This window comes from Vulpes vulpes, chromosome 6 (assembly GCF_048418805.1).
Source record: "Vulpes vulpes isolate BD-2025 chromosome 6, VulVul3, whole genome shotgun sequence".
Lineage (NCBI taxonomy): Eukaryota > Metazoa > Chordata > Mammalia > Carnivora > Canidae > Vulpes > Vulpes vulpes.
The window spans coordinates 5,007,304-5,024,974 of record NC_132785.1 but is presented as its reverse complement, the minus strand read 5'-3'; the positions used below and the strand labels follow the sequence as shown (position 1 = coordinate 5,024,974).

The 17,671-nt window shown below is 49.6% G+C and overlaps 1 protein-coding gene across 7 annotated transcripts in view; it reads right to left on the bottom strand.

The window, feature by feature from the left end:
- Positions 1–7,765: 7,765 nt before the first annotated feature.
- The window catches only part of RUBCNL (rubicon like autophagy enhancer), a 39,302-nt gene continuing 29,396 nt past the window's right edge, over positions 7,766–17,671 (bottom strand). For all 7 annotated transcript variants that reach the window (XM_072760576.1, XM_072760574.1, XM_072760575.1 and 4 more), the window contains 6 exons: positions 17,439–17,503; positions 14,013–14,251; positions 13,007–13,068; positions 10,768–10,921; positions 10,033–10,123; positions 7,766–8,734 (listed from right to left, as the gene is read on the bottom strand). In XM_072760576.1, the coding sequence (XP_072616677.1) occupies positions 8,622–8,734; positions 10,033–10,123; positions 10,768–10,921; positions 13,007–13,068; positions 14,013–14,251; positions 17,439–17,503 (724 nt within the window). In that variant the 3' untranslated portion in view covers positions 7,766–8,621. The remainder of the gene's footprint in view (positions 8,735–10,032; positions 10,124–10,767; positions 10,922–13,006; positions 13,069–14,012; positions 14,252–17,438; positions 17,504–17,671) is intronic.

Here is a 17,671-nt window from a genome sequence, read left to right as displayed (position 1 = left end):
CAAAATGATGCATCCTCTAGACAGGAGAGCTTAGAAAAGAGATTTTTTTTAAAAAAATATTTTATTTATTTATTCATAGAGAGAGAGAGAGAGGCAGAGTCACAGGCAGAGGGAGAAGCAGGCTCCATGCAGGGAGCCCGACGTGGGACTTGATCCCGGGTCTCCAGCATCATGCTCTGGGCTGAAGGCGGCGCTAAACCGCTGCACCACCGGGGCTGCCTGAAAAGAGATTTTTCCAATCTCACTATTTGGAGATATTCACCATTAAATAAACATGGTAAATCTCATTCTGGTCTAGTTTTTCCATTTGGGCAGTTAACATATTGTTAAAATAAAATTATAATCATGGCTTTTAAGAAAACATACACAGGCAACCATGGCAGATCCTCCTAAGGGACAGACTAAGATGAAAGCAATGACATGACTATTGAACGTGGTAACAAAGATATTATTAGTGACCTGGACAGTTTGAGTGGAAGAGTTGAAATAGAAACTCTGTTGGATTAAGCAAAAAAGAAAAAGAAGAGGTGTGGGAAATAAAGACAAAAATTAAAGATTCTTCTTTGAAAAAAGCTGCGAAAAGAATGTAGAGGGAACAATGGAGGGACACTCGGGTGACTCAGCGGTTGAGCATCTGCCTTCAGCTCAGGGAGTGACCCCGGGGTCCTGGAATCGAGTCCCGCATCCGCCTGCTTCTCCCTCTGCCTATATGTCTGCCTCTGTCTCTCATAAATAAATAAAAATCTTTAAAAAAAAAAAAAAAAGAAGAAGTGACGGTGGAGATGAATGCGAAGTCAAAGAATTTCTTTCCCTCTGCTTATTCATTTATTTTTTAATATAAGGGATACTGGATGATAGCGGATGACCGACAGTGGAATGAATAGCTTCTGCCGTCTGTATGACGAACCTGCCCCCTCTTGCTGATCCACTTGACCATGGGCATCGGGACCGCCTACGTTAGTCAGGAAAGGCCGCGTTATGCTGCAGTAACAGGCACTACTAGCAAATCTCTGTAACCGAACAAAATCGAAGTTCGCTTTGAATCACGCCAAGTCCACGGCAGATGCCATTCTTAGGAGTAGGTCTCCTTCCAACAATCACTCAGGGTTTTGGGCTTTTTCCCACGTGTAGCCCTTTGCTTCTAGATGGTCAGAGAGGATTGAGAGAGGGGAAAGGCAAGCAGGACGTATAGGGCCAGACTGGAAGGAGCGTGCAGCACCCCCACTAGTATCTTGATCCCGCATTGGCTCACCCAGCGGGAGAGCATGTAGCTTCCAAGTGGGCTAGAGCATGTAGCTTCACCGTGTACCCATGAGGAGGGGAGCCTGATGTTGGCGGGCGGGCCACAGGCTGTAGACACCCCTCTCTTCTCGGCTTCTGTACAGCCCCATGGCTGATGACGGAGGCCGTTGTCTATCAACTCGCTTTAATAAAGATTGTCTCCCGGCTGCTCGTAAGCCATTTCCTGTTGGATATGGACAGAGAATCTGTCCCCCAGGGCCTTCCACCTTCAGTGGTACGGCGATGCGCTTCTGTCTGGCACCCGTGGAATCCATAATACGCAGAGCACAGGGGAAAGATCTACAGTGAAGCCCAAGGGCGTCTCTATGTGTCTGCCAATAGTACTTGGTCAACATATACCCTACTGGATGGCTTCGTTATTTTGCTTTTAATGTTGAAATTTGCTAAAGTGGTTGGGACTGAGGATGAGATCGATGTAATATGGGTAGGAGGGGATGCCTGGGTGGCTCAGCAGTTGAGCATCTGAGCCGGGATCAGGGCGTGATCCCAGGGTCCTGGGATCGGGTCCCAGATCGGGCTCCCTGCATGGAGCCTACTTCTCCCTCTGCCTGTGTCTCTCATGAATAAATAAAAATCTAAAAAATAATAAAAATACGGGTAGGGAAGTGGCAAAAGGGGATGCTCCTCAAATGAGCAATTAGAAGCTTCTCTACCTCTGCCTAGGGTGGTGGCCGGAGAACTGTGTGAGTGGAAAGCTAGTATGCAGGCAGGCCCCTGACCCTGGCCACCAGGTCTGGAGATCTAATACCTCTACACAGCACCCTCTGCACCCCGGGTTCCTTTTCTTGCTGAAAGAACCTTGCAGACTCACAGGGAGGAACTGGGACTTCAGGCTTGCCACCAGGTCTCGGGGGGTTCAACCTCAGCCAAACACGGCATATAGGGATCCTCCAGCACGAGCCTTCTCAGGTCACCTCCAAAAGGGAGTGAAGTAGAGAATCACATCGTCTCATTTGTCAACATCCTCCCCAAGCATGCTTCCGTAAAACGAGCTCTGTCTTTAAATAAACAATTCCCCAACTGGTGTGAAACGAGAAATGGCCCTTTTCACTTCACTAGACACTAAAATAGTGCTTTGGTGAGGGATGCCACGGTAGGTCGACTGCAAACACAACTGGAAAGTCTCAGGGTAAAACTGAGAAAAGCCACCTCTTCCGCTTCCACCCTCAGGGGCAGCGCCCTTGTCGAGAGGTCTAAGGAACCAAGAAATTAACCGTAGAGCTTAGACAAATCCTGCCCTTTCCTCTGCGCTTTTCGGGCCTCTGCCTGCATCTCCAGGCTTCTCTTGTCCCCGGGCTGCCCCTCACCCTCATCTTGCTGTATCCCTACCTCCTGCACCCCCTACCCAAGGTCACTGTGCATTTAGATCTAGAAACCAGAGGCCCTGCCGTGTGGCCTTCCTCTGGCTCCGTCCCTCCCCACAGGTGATGGAACAAAGGCCCAGGGGACAAACCTTCCTATACAGCCCCCGCCCCTCCCTCCAGATGGTGCTCTGGGGAACCTCAGCATTTCCTCCCCTGTGGCCCCAGACCACTCGCAGAGGACAATCAGGACCTTGCCCTTGGTCCAGTGTCTTGAAGGTGAACTGTGTTGCCCCAAGACCAAGACCAAGACCAAGACCAAGACCAAAACCAAGATGGCCTGTGGGATGGAGCCAGAGACAAGAAGAGAAAGAGGTCAGGCCTCAGAGGCTAGCCCTGAGCTCTTGTGATCCAGAGCATGACACCAAGGAGTCTGAGGTTCTGGACTCAAACGTGCCTCCCCCAAGGTTCTGATGAAGGTCTGGTCATCAAGGGAAGAGGATAAAATAAATCTTGTGTAATTTCTACATATTTAATGCTCTGGCACATGGGCCTCTATTTGTTTTCTGTCAGGGGCTCTGCAAATGTTTCTGGTGGCCTTTCCCCTCCTACTTCCCGCCCAACGTCCTCAGTTTTCAACATATTGCCCATGGTCACAGTGTCTCCTGTGTTCTTCCCCGGAGCTGGGATCTGGGGCAGATGCCTGAGGCCAAGGTGAGCCAGTCCACGGTAGGATCCTGTCTTTATTTGAAATGTTGATATTTTGAGGGGCCTGAGTGGCTCAGTAGGTTAAGCATCCACCTTCGGCTCAGGTCATGATCCCAGGGTCCCAGCCTGTTCGTGCTCTCTCTTGTTATATCTCACTCTCAAATAAATAAATAAAACAAAATAAAAAAGAAATGTTGATATTTTGAGGGGCCTGAGTGGCTCAGTAGGTTAAGCATCCACCTTCGGCTCAGGTCATGATCCCAGGGTCCCAGCCTGTTCGTGCTCTCTCTTGTTATATCTCACTCTCAAATAAATAAATAAAACAAAATAAAAAAGAAATGTTGATATTTTGTTCATGGTGAATTTTTTGACATTATTTTTTTAAAATATTGCCCAAAACATGATTTCTCTCGAGTCTTGAGTTTTCGGGTTCCCTTGAACTTTATGCCTGAAACGAGTACCTCGTTCCCCTCCCATCAGCTCCTCCCCACCTGTTCCAGCATCTCTCCCCTCCCATTTCTTCCATGACAGCCCTTGTTCAGAGCCTCATCTGGTCGGTTGGTCAGCCTGCAATTGCCCACCCAACCTCAACCCGGACCCAGCATTATCTTCCTATGCATAGGTTGAATTGTGAGCCTCTCTCTCCCTCTCGCTCGCTCTCAAAATCCTTCAAAGCTTCCCTGCCTCCCTTAGAATCCAAAGCCCATCATGCTCACTGGTAACATGTTCCGAGTCCTGCTAACCTTTCTGGCTTCATCCCTAGCCAAATCCCTCCACTCTAGGCCAAATCCCTCCATTCTAGGCCCGCCTACTGGTCCTTCCCCAGAGGAGCCTGTGGTGGGCCGGATGCTTGGTCTCCCGGGCTGCTCTTCCTCTGCTGGAGCCTCTTGACTCCCTCCCTTCCCTGTGGAGTCTGGCTGAGCCTCCAAGGACTAGTTTCCAGAAGCACCTGTGGTGTCCCACATAGATCCTGCTGCTCCTACAGTGCTTTGACTCAACCTGCTCTCTGAGTTAGACTTAATCTACCTGCCACTCTGCCCCCCCATCCCCCCCCACCTCCGGGGTGACCATAGGTCCCTTGATCAGTGAGCCTGCACCCTGCTTCCAACCCACAGGGCCGGGCGGCAACACCGCCCAGTTACTCCCTGGCATGTCCTCAGCCTCCAGTTCATACTTGGACAGACATTCTGCTTATCTCCTTCATGGTCTCCATAATGGAGCTTTCTCCTCAGCAACACGGATCTTCTCTGACTGATGGATGTCCCAGTGATGCCTCAGACTTGATCTGAAGTTGGAACCTTCTCCTAGACTGATGCTCTAAGCACCTGCGGCAAAGGGCGACAAAAGTGACACCACAACACCTTCTATTTGACAGTCTCTCTTCCCATCTGAGGTCCTCCCACAAGAACCTAGGAGAGGGCAAGGCCACCAGAATCCATCGCCCATTACACACAGACACCCCTGAGTGTGGCCGGCAGTGAGCACCAATCCCCCTCCAGCCCTCTGTAGGCAATGAGGGAAAGGAGGCCTTTTTTGTGCTCCCAGTCAGCGCCTCACCCAAGATTGGTCTGAAGGTATATTCCAATTTCTGTGAATTCTGAAAATCAAGATGGATTCGCTTGTTTTTTAACGTGAGGTAACAGCCACTCCCCAGCCACCCTTATGATGATTCAAACTAGCACCCTCCAAGCTCGTGGCTGTCCTCCCCGTCCTTGCACCTGAACCTCCCCGTTGGTGGCGGTTCGCTCCAACCCTCGAGAGTGGAAGTAGAAGAGGTGGAGGTGGTGCTCAGACGCGTTGCTGTGTTTGGGGATCTCCGTCCGTACCCCCACGCACAGATCGATAGATGGTGTTGTTTCTATGCTGTTGTTACCGTTTGGAGTCCATTCTCCGGGTCTTGACTCCTGAAGGCGAGAGACCCAGAACCAGAGGATGCCAGGAACTGTGCCAATCACTCACCATTTAGCCCTCCTGACAACCCCAATGTGGGAGCATTTGGTTTCCCGGGGCTGTGGCAACAGATGACTGCAAATCGAGTGAGTTAAAACAACAGACATTTATTGTCTCCCAATTCTGGATGTTAGAAATCCAAAGTCAAGGTGTGGGCCAGGTTGGTTCCATCCTGAGGCTGCGAGGGAGAACTTGCTCTGCACCTCCCTTCTAGCATCTGCTGCTTGCCAGCAGTCTTCACTGTTCCCAGGCATATAGACACAAGGCCCCAGTGTCTGTCTCCTTCCCATGGCATTCTCCCTGTGATTTCTGTGTCTGTATTTCTGTCCAGATTTCCCTTTTATTATAAGAACACCAGTCATTGGATGAGGACCCGCCCAATCCAATATGACTTCATCTTTTTTTTTCTCAATATGACCTCATCTTAATTACATCACCAAAGACCTATTTCCAAGTAAGGTCATATTCTTAGGTACCTGGAACGAAAACGTCAATATTTCTTTTTGGTGATGGTGGGGCGGGTGCCAAATCAAGCCACACTAGCAGGTATCGTTCTAACTCTCATGCTAAACTGAGACACAGAGTAACTTACCCAAAGAGACACAGAAAATAGGTTTTTTAAAAAAAGATTTATTTAGTTACTCATGAGAGACACACAGAGAGAGGCAGAGACACAGACAGAGGGAGAAGCAGGCTCTGATGTGGGACCCGATCTCAGACCCTGGGATCACAACCTGAGCCAAAGGCAGACACTCAACCCCTGAGCCATCCAGGTGCCCAGAAAATAAGTTTTTAATTTGTCTAGATCTAATTATTACCACTTAAAAATTACTTGTACCAGGCCCTCTGCTGGGTGCTTCATTTTTCACGTCTAATCCCAAACTGACAACATGTATTTATTATTCCCCCATTTTACAAACAGAGGCACAGAGCATTTAAGCAGCTTGCCCAGACTCACACAAATAGAAAGTGGCAGATCTGGGAATGGATCCAATAATTCTCACCCCAGTCAACCCACTAGAACGTCTCTGAGATGCCTCATCCTTCTTCGCTCCATGTCCCCTGCTGTCAGTCCCTACCTGCAACTGAGAATCATGACTGTAAAGGACACGTTACTAGAACTTTCCAAGTGAACAGTGTATAGGAAAAATTAGTCATTGCGATCGTAGTACTGCAACTGGATGCCTCATGGCGGGTGAGAATCTGATGAGAAAGACCAAGTCTTCATCTTCTTTCCAGCAGCCAGCAGAGTTGCACGGAAAAACCAGGACAGTGAATAAGACCCATTAAAGAGCAACATATGTCAAAAATAATCACGTCCCCACAGGGTGCTGCACATGAGCTGAAGCCGCTTCTGGGCTCTCACGGGCACCTCACTGGGAAGATGCAACTACCACCACAGTGGGGAGGAACCGCATCTCAGCCAAACCTATAGAGTGGCTATTTATATTGCCTCATTCTTCCTCAAAACGAAAAGTCAAAAGCATCACTTCCTGGCAGCTGCTGCGCACTCTTCCTTCCTCAACATTAAAGATGTACCACACACACACACACACACACACACACACACACGTACCAGTGTCTTGCAAACACAGCAGCCTGGACACGGAGCCCTTCAAGCAGTGCCTAAGCCACAGAAACTTCCTCAAGCTGATGCAAGAGAACGAGGGAGAAGGCATTCGGCCCAATACTGCAAAAGTATGACCAGCACTTACAAGCTAGAATTGGTTCTGCTTGTATCACCTCAAAAAGATATCACACGGGTAGGGACCAGGAGCACGGGCTTTGGAGGCCGGCAGCCTTGAATGCCAACTCCAGCTCTCCCGTGCACGGCCCGTGGGAACTTAGGTTATTTCTCTTCTCTCAGCCTGTTGTCTCACTTGTGCAATGAAGATGCTGACATGAACCTCCCAGAGGTGTTATAAGGCATATCGACGTGCCACTTGATTCTGGACTCCTAAGAAGGAATATAAGTGACGGGTAAGAATAAAACACTGCTTTAAATTTGATCTCAGTTATCTTATCCCACGGACCTAAATTTTTATTTAAAAGAGATCGGGTTAAATCATGAATGGGAGCACAGCTCTGGATGCATCTGGGATGGGAAACCAAGTGACGGAAAGAGTAGATACCAGATTAGTAGGACACATCCATTTCTTTCATGTTCTCAATATTAACCCCTGAATAAAATACACACACACACACATGCACCTGCACACAACTAGATGGGGTTAGGGAAGGACAGGTCCCACTCTATCGTCCGCCCCTACTGTTTGAGAAGTTCACTTGGAATAGGTTTAGTTGGGGCACGTGAGTCCTGGGGTGTGCGACCCCCATGCTCCAGGCGGAAGATGTGCTGAGAAAGGACGTGGGCCCGGGACCCTTCTCAAGTAGGAGAAAGTATACAGGAGGTAGAAGGAAAAACAACAACCACAAAACAGACCGACATGCCTCAAGAAATCATCTAGATAAAAGAAATATTAGGAAAAATAAATTCATAACGGTTGAGCGATTTACCTCACCTTTTTAATTGAGGTCCATGATTTTATTGTCATTACTAAAATCACATTGCTCATTGATGGGACTTTCCCACAGATTAAGTCTGTCAATACCTTATGTTCAGTTTTATATCCACGAGACGAAATCCTAAAGGGCAGGGATGAGCTTCGACTCAGCCATGCGGCCCTTGATTCAGTGTGTGGAAGGGAGAGGACAAGTACAGGGTCGGTGTGTGCCTGAGAGTGGCCCGCAGGGGTGACACCTTCGAACGGCAGCTGCAGCCCCGCTAAGCAGCTCACACTCATCTGGACATAGATGCACCTGCAGAGGGAACAGGGACTCCCTGTGCCAACCCCGGAATAAGTAAGATCTAAAACACGGATGCAATTACAAAGTGGCATTTAAGTCGGGGGGGAAAAGCCCCGGAGTAAACAGATCATTGTTCGCATTTTTGTTCATTGAAAGTACCAATCTGTTTAAAACTAGCTTTGTAGAAAGACGAACTGAGTAATTTGCCTTGTCAGTTAACAATTCATAAAAAAATAGGCTCCAGTATCAGCTGAATGCAACCAAAGACAATTATAAGAAGTATCAAAAAAAAAAATTCTTAAGAAAAAAACAGTAGCAGCAAAAACACTGAACGTTTGTAAACAAGACCACCAGTAACAAACCTATGCTTAATAACAAAAAAATGTGCATTCTTTGTAACACATTAAATATATATATATATATAATAAAAAAGATTGGCCACTATTTTTTCTTAATATACAATACTCAAAATCTGAAACATGATTGTCAATAATCGACACAAATCGGTGTTATAAGGCATGTTGAACAGTCTTTTCCACCGTGGTCAGGGGCTCATGTTGCTGCAGAGGGTAAACTTTCCAGAAGTCTTCTCCTGGCTGTGATCCTGGCACACCGGGGGCACTCGGAGGACTGGAAGCACTGCTTGTGAAAGCAAGCTCTGCACCCTACGAGCAGGGGAGGGGGGACAGCCGTCAGCGAACGGGCTACCTGGCTTTCCCACCTACTACAGGTGCTCATCCCCATCCCGGGGAGACAGGTGGTCCGAAGCCAGAAAGCAGAGTCATCCAACTAGAAATGAGGCAGCTCCACATGGAGGGATTCTAAAGCCCCCGGTAGGTCACGAACGGGAGGCTGAGAGGGCCTGATATCCTGGGGACGAAGTGCAACCCCCCCACCCCCTGCACCCGGGGCTGCCCCAGGGTGTTGGTGGCCGACCCCACAGGAGGCGGCCCTCCCTGGAAATGGCCCAACTGGAGAGACCTGCCTCCCCCCTTTCCAGGTCATCTCAAGGTCATTTTCCCTCTGGCCGGGATCTGGTGACCAAGCAACACTGGGTTTAAGGATGCGGCTGGGCCCTGTCCCCACGACGTGACAACGCTGAAGGCCGAGCTGCTCCAGCTCCAGAGCACCCTGTGGGAGTTGCTGAGCCTTCTCGGCTGCCACCCACAGCTGGACTCCTCCCTCTGCCAAGGCCTGCTGACCCCCCCCCCCCCCCCAACAGGTGCTGGCCTGAGAACAGGCCCCGTGAGCTTCGTGCATGCAAATCCGGGCCGGAGCTTGTCTGCTGGGGAGCCTGTGCTTGATGCCCCCTAAGGGGTCAGGGGAGACAGCGGGAGTGGCCTAAGGGGAGGAAGGGCTCCTGTCAAGGCTGAGGCTGCAGGCAGGATCAGATGGCTCCCAGGAGCCACTTTAGGGATCACAGGATTGCCTCGAGCATGGACACATCCAAACAAGGCTGCCACGCTCTCCTGGAAAGAGCCAGACAGTAACTGTGCTGGGTCCCCCCGCCTCCATGGTCTCCATAGCCACTCGGCGACTGCCACTGTCACGCAGAAGAAGCCGGAGCTGGTGCCCAGGCCTCAGGCACGATTGCGATCGATTGTGATTGATTGTGATCTGACTGTGATCTGATTGTAAAAATGGGCCGCGGCTGTGCTGGTGTAAGAGAGCTGGGGCGTGGGCCGAGGAGCAACCACCCCTCTCCCCAAACCCTACACGGGGAGTCCTCACCCTTGGCCCCTGCCCCACCCAGATCCTCTGCACCCGCCCCCTCCCCCCCCCCCCCCCCCCCCGCCCCGCACCCAAAACTCTGTTAGCTCCCATCCAACATCCGGGCCCATGCCAGCACCACGATGCTTTAAACAACGTTGTTGTGCTTAAAGTATTGAGTTGCCGTTAAGTTAATTCTGTCTCTCGGTTGTTAAGCTATTATTAAGCGCATGTTAGGAAGTTATTAAGATACCTGCACATCGTCTACACGTTTCGGTCTGAAATGGGAAGATGACGGCTGTACTCTGGCAAAATTCGCAGATGAAGCCCTTTCCTTGACACAGCTGTAAGGGAAGGTGCCAAAAAGTTAAGGCCCCCATTTGGCCTTCTGATGGAGGAGCCCCGTTACTACTTGTACAGAACCTTATAAACGTCCGTGTTTAAGCGTCTGTAACCCCAGCTTCTAGAAGGAATGGGAAGCTACATCATACTCTAGGGTAGCAAGTGGATTCAAACGGCACATGTGCACTGGTTCTGCGTGGAGACATTTCACAGCCTGGGAGTTGGAGGCACCAGGGAAAGATCTTGATTTTGCACGCGTGCTTTTTAATGATCTACTTTTGTTTCTGATGGTTGTGCCACCGTTCCTACGTTCACGCAGACACAGAGCGCCTGTGCCACTGGACTGTGAGTCCCCATGGCTGTACGTGGCACGGCAGGGCACACGGGGGTCCAGGGAGGCCCCATGCAGGGCTTTGGCCCCCAAGATGAAGAGGTCACTGGACCCAGGCTTGCATCCCGGCCCTGCCACTTGCCAGCACGGTGATCTCAGCTGTTCCTGAACAGCTCTGAACCTCATTTCTCTCATCTGAAAATACTGTCCTCACGGCTGGTGGGCGTTAAGTGAGATAAAGGCCAGAACACCCATCATAGGTCCTGATGGGTCAAGGATAGCTTGGGGACACAGCAGTCCCAGGTGAGCCCTTACCTCACAGCTGGCCACATGTGCGAGGGAAGCTTTGAGAATGTCCTTGAGCAAGGGCACCAGCAGCCTCTTCTTGACCCTGACCAGGTCCTCCAGAGAGAACAGGTGGAGATCGTCGGTCAAGTGCCTCGGCACCTGCTCAAATGCCTTTAACGTGCTGCCAGGGGGGAAACAAAGAGCAATTCAGACACCCACCCGCACGGAGGCCAGGAGACAAGAGGGGTTAGCAGGCACTCGCACTTAATGTTTTGGAACTCAATTTAAAAAAAAAAAAAACAACTAAAACTAAAAGAAGCCCAAGGGCCAGTTAACCTTAACTCGTCATCTTACATTTTGCAAGTATGTCAAAGATCCTGGAAAGCCAAGATCTTAAAATTCCATAAAAGCGGATTTCAGAAAGCTGAACCAGCAGAAAAACAAACCCCTTGCAGCCTGCCCATGTTACACTGCGCAAAAGACACCTGCAAATTTGTGCTTCAAGTCTGAAAAACATGTACTGAGATTTAAAAAAAAAAAAAAGGAAGAAGAAGAAGAAGAAGAAGGAAGAAGAAGAAGAAGAAGAAGAAGAAGAAGAAGAAGAAAAAAGAAGAAGAAGAAGAAGAAGAAGAAGAAGAAGAAGAAGAAAAAAGAAGAAGAAGAAGAAGAAGAAGAAGAAGAAGAAGAAGAAGAAGAAGAAGAAGAAGAAGAAGAAAACTACTTGATTCTCCATTCTGGCTCAATTTCAAGTCCATCTACATGCTGACTGTTGTCCAGCTGCCCGTAGGCAGGCGTGTGACACACCCCCCCCCCCCATCCCCATATCCAGGAGTCCAGCCCTGAGCATCCAACTGGGAGCAGATCAAAGCCACCTGAGTGTCCCAAGGACACCCAAATATTGAATGTAGCTTTCCCCGACCGCCAGTGACCTCTTCCCGAATGCCCCAAATCGGGTAGTGGCATTATCATGCACGCAGCCCCAACCCAGCCACGGCCTATGCTAGACGTGGCCTTCCAGTCGTGCCAAACTGCGTGGAGTTCTCCATCTGGCCTGGGGTGCTTGCTCACACCGCTTTATTGGCCGGGGGACCCCTGACACCTCTTCGGTCCAACTCACTCTTCAAGCTCAGGCATTTTCTCCGGGAAGCTTTGTGGCCCTCTTCCCCACCTCACCCCTTCAGACTTCAATGTCGCCTCTTCTGCACCCTCAGGGCATGTGCGTATGTGTCCAACACAGTCGGGCAATGATCTGTTTGTGCTTTCTCCCTGGACTTTACACCAGTCACACTGATTTTGTATTTGAAGCACAGAATGGATACTCGGGAAATTTTTGTAGACGGTAATAACTATGGGTCTTGTTATATGTTACGCACAAGAAAAGTGACAGCCTGAGAAGTAATTGAACTGTCACAACGTTGCCATGAGGTAGAGCTTGAGGCCAAATAACTATAGGAGACATGCTCCTCCTCAAGAAATCTAATTCAAGGGGTGTCTGGGAGGCTCAGCGGTTGAGCATCCACCTTGGGCTCAGGTTGTGACCCCAGGGTCCTGGGTTCGAGTCCTGCATGGGGCTCCATGCACGGAGCCTGCTTCTCCCTCTGCCTATGTCTTTGCCTCTTTCTCTGTGTCTCTCATAAATAAATAAATAAAATCTTAAAAAAAAAAGAAATTTAATGCAAAAGCAATACATTATCATTAAATGAAGATCAGAAGCTGAAAGAAGCTTTAAAACAAAACAAATTTTTAAAACTATATCCTATTATAATACATAATCTTCACCCCTTGAGTAATCTGTTTTTTCACTTAAAAAAATTCTATCTCTGTCAATGAAGGCACGCCTATACCTTTGTGTCATGGCTTCCAGAAATTTCCACTTCTGGAAATTTATCTTAAGGACATATTTTCAGATGTGCACAGAGATTCAGCTAAAGTCTAGTTTTTTTGTTTTGTTTTAAATAACCAATGGTATTACACATCTAATGAAGTATCTACTAGGTATTAAAATCTATTAGGTTTAATATCTACAAAGATATTAAAATCTATTTTAAAATAAATACATTAAAAATCTATTCGATTAAAAATCCACCGGTAAGACAACAAAACCGAAATTAGAAGTTCACTACTAGCGAGCCAGGGAGCGACCTAGGGAGAGACCATGTGGATCGGAGCGGCGGGGACCAGGTGGCACACGGCACAGGCAGGTGTGTGGAGGCTCGCAGCCCTCCCCAGCTCAGGCCCGGCCCGGCCCAGCCACACTAGTTAGTACCTTTCAGCAAACCTGCAGGTCTTCAACAGCTTCTTGATCTGAAAAAGTTGCTCCTGGATTTCCTAATGTGAGAAACCAAACAGGGGGAAACGTTAAGGCGATACATGACACAGGAAACGAGTAAATCAAATGCAACTGTTCTTTCTAACTTGGAAATGCTGCAGCTCTATAAGACGAGCCTCTGAAGTTAACCGTCTATGTAGCAGAGGTTCATGGCTGAGTCCAGAGATCCTCAGAGGGTCCAGGTGGACCCCAAGCTTCATGGAGTCTGAAGCTTACACAACCGTTGGGGGCCTTCTTTGGGGAAAGCAGAAAGCTAATGTGCCAAAGGTGGAGATCCTGCCGTTTGTGGCAACAAACATCCAGGTGGATGAACCTGGAGGACATTATGCTAAGTGACATAAAACAGACACAGAAAGAAAAAACCTCCATGGTCCCACTTACATGTGGAATCTTAAAGAAAATCCAATACACAGACGCAGAGGTGAACGGAGGTCACCAAGGATGGGGAGGTGGGGCAAACGGGGACATTTTCCAAAGGGAACAAAATTGCAGTTGCGTCGGATAAGTCTAGAGGTCTGATATATGACATGGGGACCACAGTGACTCATACTCTACTGAATACCGGAAATTTGCCAAGAGGGTGCGGTTCAGGTGCCCCCGCCGCACACAGGGACACACATGATGTAACGGCGAGGAGATGGGCACGTCCACTAACCTGATCAGTAATCATTTCACTTGCATTTGTGCATCTAATGCTCACGCAGTAAACCCCAAATGTAGAGAATTCCATTTTAAAAATAATAAGTAAATTTCAAAAGTTACATATAAACACAAAATGATGCATAAATAGGAAACGGGTTCTGAGGCCTTGGAGAGGGTCCTGAGGCTACTGCTCCAGCCTCTGATGGTCGATGGGCCCCTTGGGGTGGGGGTGGGCTGTTGGGGTCCCCGGAGACGGTGCAGCGTGCCCCTGGCCCGGCCTCCCCGCAGGGCAGCCGCTCACCCTGGCTCGGTCCAGCTCCTTGACCTTGGTGTACAGGCTGTGGCCTGCGCTCAGCAAATTGAAAATGGGCTGGTGCCACACGCTGTCCAGCAGGCGCTTGGAGAAGTTGCTGACGTAGTACCTCCTGAAGTCCCACGTGCTCAGGATCCGGGCCGGGATGCAGGTGTCTGCGTAGGTGTGGCAGCAGTCACAGAAATACTTGCCCAGGTAGTCGCAGTACCGCAGGCGCCTCACGAACTCTGCAGGGCGCACAGGAGGCTGAGCGCAGGGCACCTCAGAGGGCAGCCTACCCACCGCTGTCCATTCCTCCTGCTTCCCCGTCCCACCTCCCCTCCTCGTACCAGGTGCAAGGCTCAGATTGCTGGGTGTGCACGGCTGACCCCATCACTCGACCTCACGACAGCTGGGAAAGCTGGGGCAGCCACCCAAGGCCGTGGAGGATGGCCATGAGTGAGCTCTGCTTTCCAAAAACAGTTGTCAGAAAAAAAGAGAGAGAGAGAGAGAGAGAGAGAGAAATCTCCTAAAAATACTCCTGAATTTGGAAGAGGGGCACTGGAATAAACAAGAGTGTGGCCAAATGAGCACGAGATTTAGGGTCTAGAAATCTGGGGGGAGTCCATGCTCTGCCTCCCGTTGGCAGGCAGACTGAGGGCTGGTGGGAAACTCTTCAGGTTAACTATCCTGAAGCCATGAAAAGCAACCCAGAGTTAGATTATGGGATATCTCACACATGGGAAGGGCTTTGTAAATTATGAAGCACGCTTTGGAGGCTCTTAGGGAGGAGCACCCCAAAGACCTCCTGCATAGACCGGTGAGGAAGACCTTATGGAAATGCGCGAGGGATGGGAACAGGCAATACAGGGAAACGTGGAATGCGGATGACTGGTGACCACGTGAGAAACAGTCTCGGTAACAAGGACGTGCAGGTTATGAACTACTTGGTTTTGCATCAGACTGTCACCGTGGTAGAGGATCTGGAGCAGGTGAGGTGCAGAGGGGTGGGCGCCCCCTGCACCCGCCAGCTGGCAGGAGGGCTGCTTCCTAGGAGGACGTTTACCCGATATACTTCACCTCTTCGTTGTGTAGCAGGAATCCTACTTTTGTAACATGAGACAGAAACGCTAACGCACACACGGAGAGATCTAGAAGGGTGTTCCTACAGCACATTGATAACGCAGGAGAGGTAGCAATCTAAATCTACGTTAAAGAAGCAACTGGCTAGGCAAGCGCACTCAGCAGTGGAACGCCAGAGAGCCCAGGAACGCGTGGGTGAGCGTGCGGAGTGGACATCCCGTTCCAGATCTGTATGATGCGATCTTGAGTTTGCTTTTGAAAATACACACATGCACAGTCCAAGAAGATCCCCACCACAAAGCCACTAGTGAAGACTTCCAAAGGGTGGGAGGAAGGATTTTCGTTCTTTGCATTTTTTTCGTTTGCTAAAACGGGCAAGCGCTGCTTTCGGAAATACCTCGAACAGAATATGGTGGCACACAAAGGTATAGAGACGAGTGCAACAAGTCCCTGGGTACCCACCACCCAGGTTAGAAGAAGACAGCAATTCAGTTAAGTCTCCCGCGTGTCCTTCCCTCCCTCAACTCCTTCAACTCCTCTCTAAGTCCAAAAATATCTAAAAATAAAAAGTAAAAGGGCGCCTGGGTGGCTCAGTCAGTTAAGCATCTGCCTTCAGCTCAGGTCATGATCAAGCCCCGCATCAGGCTCCCTGCTCAGGGCTCCTTCCTGCTTCTCTCTCTGCTCTGCCCTTGCCTCTTGCTGGGGCTCTCTCTCCCTCAAATAAATAAATAAAATATTTTTTAAAAAATTTAAAAAAAAAAAAAGGAGAGTCAAACTATATCCTAAGAACTACATAGGAAGTTGATAGGCAAAGTCCAAAACCGACAACACGGCTGATAACGCATCCACCACGTGTGCCCTGGGCGCCTGTGATGGCCTGCTTTCTCCTCTCCGGTCACACGGGACTTCTCTGAAACCACTGCAGGCCCTTTCTTTGCTCATGGTGACCTCTACCCCCATGGCACACGCACACACATGCTTCTGGGCGCGATCACTTCCCTACAGGACTTCCCACTCCCAGCCCCCCAAGCGCAGATTCAGTTCCCGCGCTGTCAATCCCACAGCACTCTGGACTTTCTCTTTCATCACAAGCACCACCCTTGCTGTTCTCTTGGCTGATAGCTATGCCCTCCAGTAAGCAAGTTCTACGAGGGGAGGACCACGTTTATGCCACCAGCGCAGGCCTCCATCTCCATCGCTGAACCAACTTAAGGGAACACTTTAAGAGCTGATGGAGTCATGGTGACGTGTCCATAACTTCTGACTCATGCGCTCAGTCCTGTGCTCAACACGGAGGCACCGGGATACAGTGGTTAACCGAACAGGGTCCCTACTGGACTAGCTTGGGGATAGGGGGGATGAGTCATTTAAAGGAAACTGGTTTACAACTGTGATGAATGGCTAGAACTGCCATTCAGTGTGGTAGAAGGAATCCCAGACAGACTTCTGTTTTCTATTTTTATTTCTCGAGGTGGAGTCCTCAAAGTCTTTTCCCTTCCATGACTTCCCATCGAAGGCCAAGGGAACCCTTTCCGGCAAAGCTCCTCTCCCCAGCTTTCCACAGGGCAGACCTGGGGACACCCTCATGAGCAGAACATGTGATTCCCAGTCTTCAGTGGGCAATTTGCATTTCTGACTGGAAGAAGTCTGATTTTCTAGGCCCCAGCTGACCCAGGAATGATTCCCCTCAAGCCACCTCCTCTTGGAGGGGTTTGGGTAGCTCCTCCATAAGCCACACAAACCTTCCACAGGTATCTTTTGGGGAACAGCTGTGTACCGGGTGCTGGTGTAAGACGCAGGGGATAAAGCAATGAATAAAACAGACAACACGTCTGTCCCCACGAAACTTAGAGTCTAGATAGGGACACAGGCCAACAATGAGAAAAATCAGTAAAATCTAAGAGTATTTTAGGAAGAGAAGCACAAAGGAAGAAGGAAGGGTAAAGTGTATGTTTGTGGCCAGGAGTGGGGCAAGGTTGACGTTTTCAATACGGGAGCCAGAGGAAACCTCCTAACTTTTGAGAGAAGAGTGAAGTAAGGGAAATCATTCTAGGGAGAGAAAACCACGAATGCAAATCCCTAAGTCAGGAGTGAGCCTGCCTCCTTCGAGGACCAGCAGGGAGGCCACTGGCTGGAGCCGAGGGCCCCATGAGGAGGGGACTAGGGGATGGAGCCAAGGGCACCAGGCCAGCCACACAGCCCTGATAGGTCAACGTGGCCTCTTCATGAAAGAAAGGGCAACATCATGACGTCCTTGTAACAACCTCGTCCACAAAAGCAATGCACGCTCCGACTGGGCTCCTCTTCGCCCTGTCGCCACATACTAGGAAGGAAGCCACTGTCCGTACTTACTGGGTTCTATCGGCGTGCCACAGCCAGCACACAGAAAGTTCTGGGCTGCTACCACGAGATCCCTCCTGAGTACAGAAAACGGTAAGTTACATTTCGGAAATAGCCAAGGGAGCATTTTTCACTGACTGGAAAGGACATTGACATCATGGTGCTTTTCCCGCCTTGGGGCCTTTTTTTGGTCATTTTTCATTATAGGATTCTTCAGTAGAGTTTTCTAGTTGAGATCTCTGGGT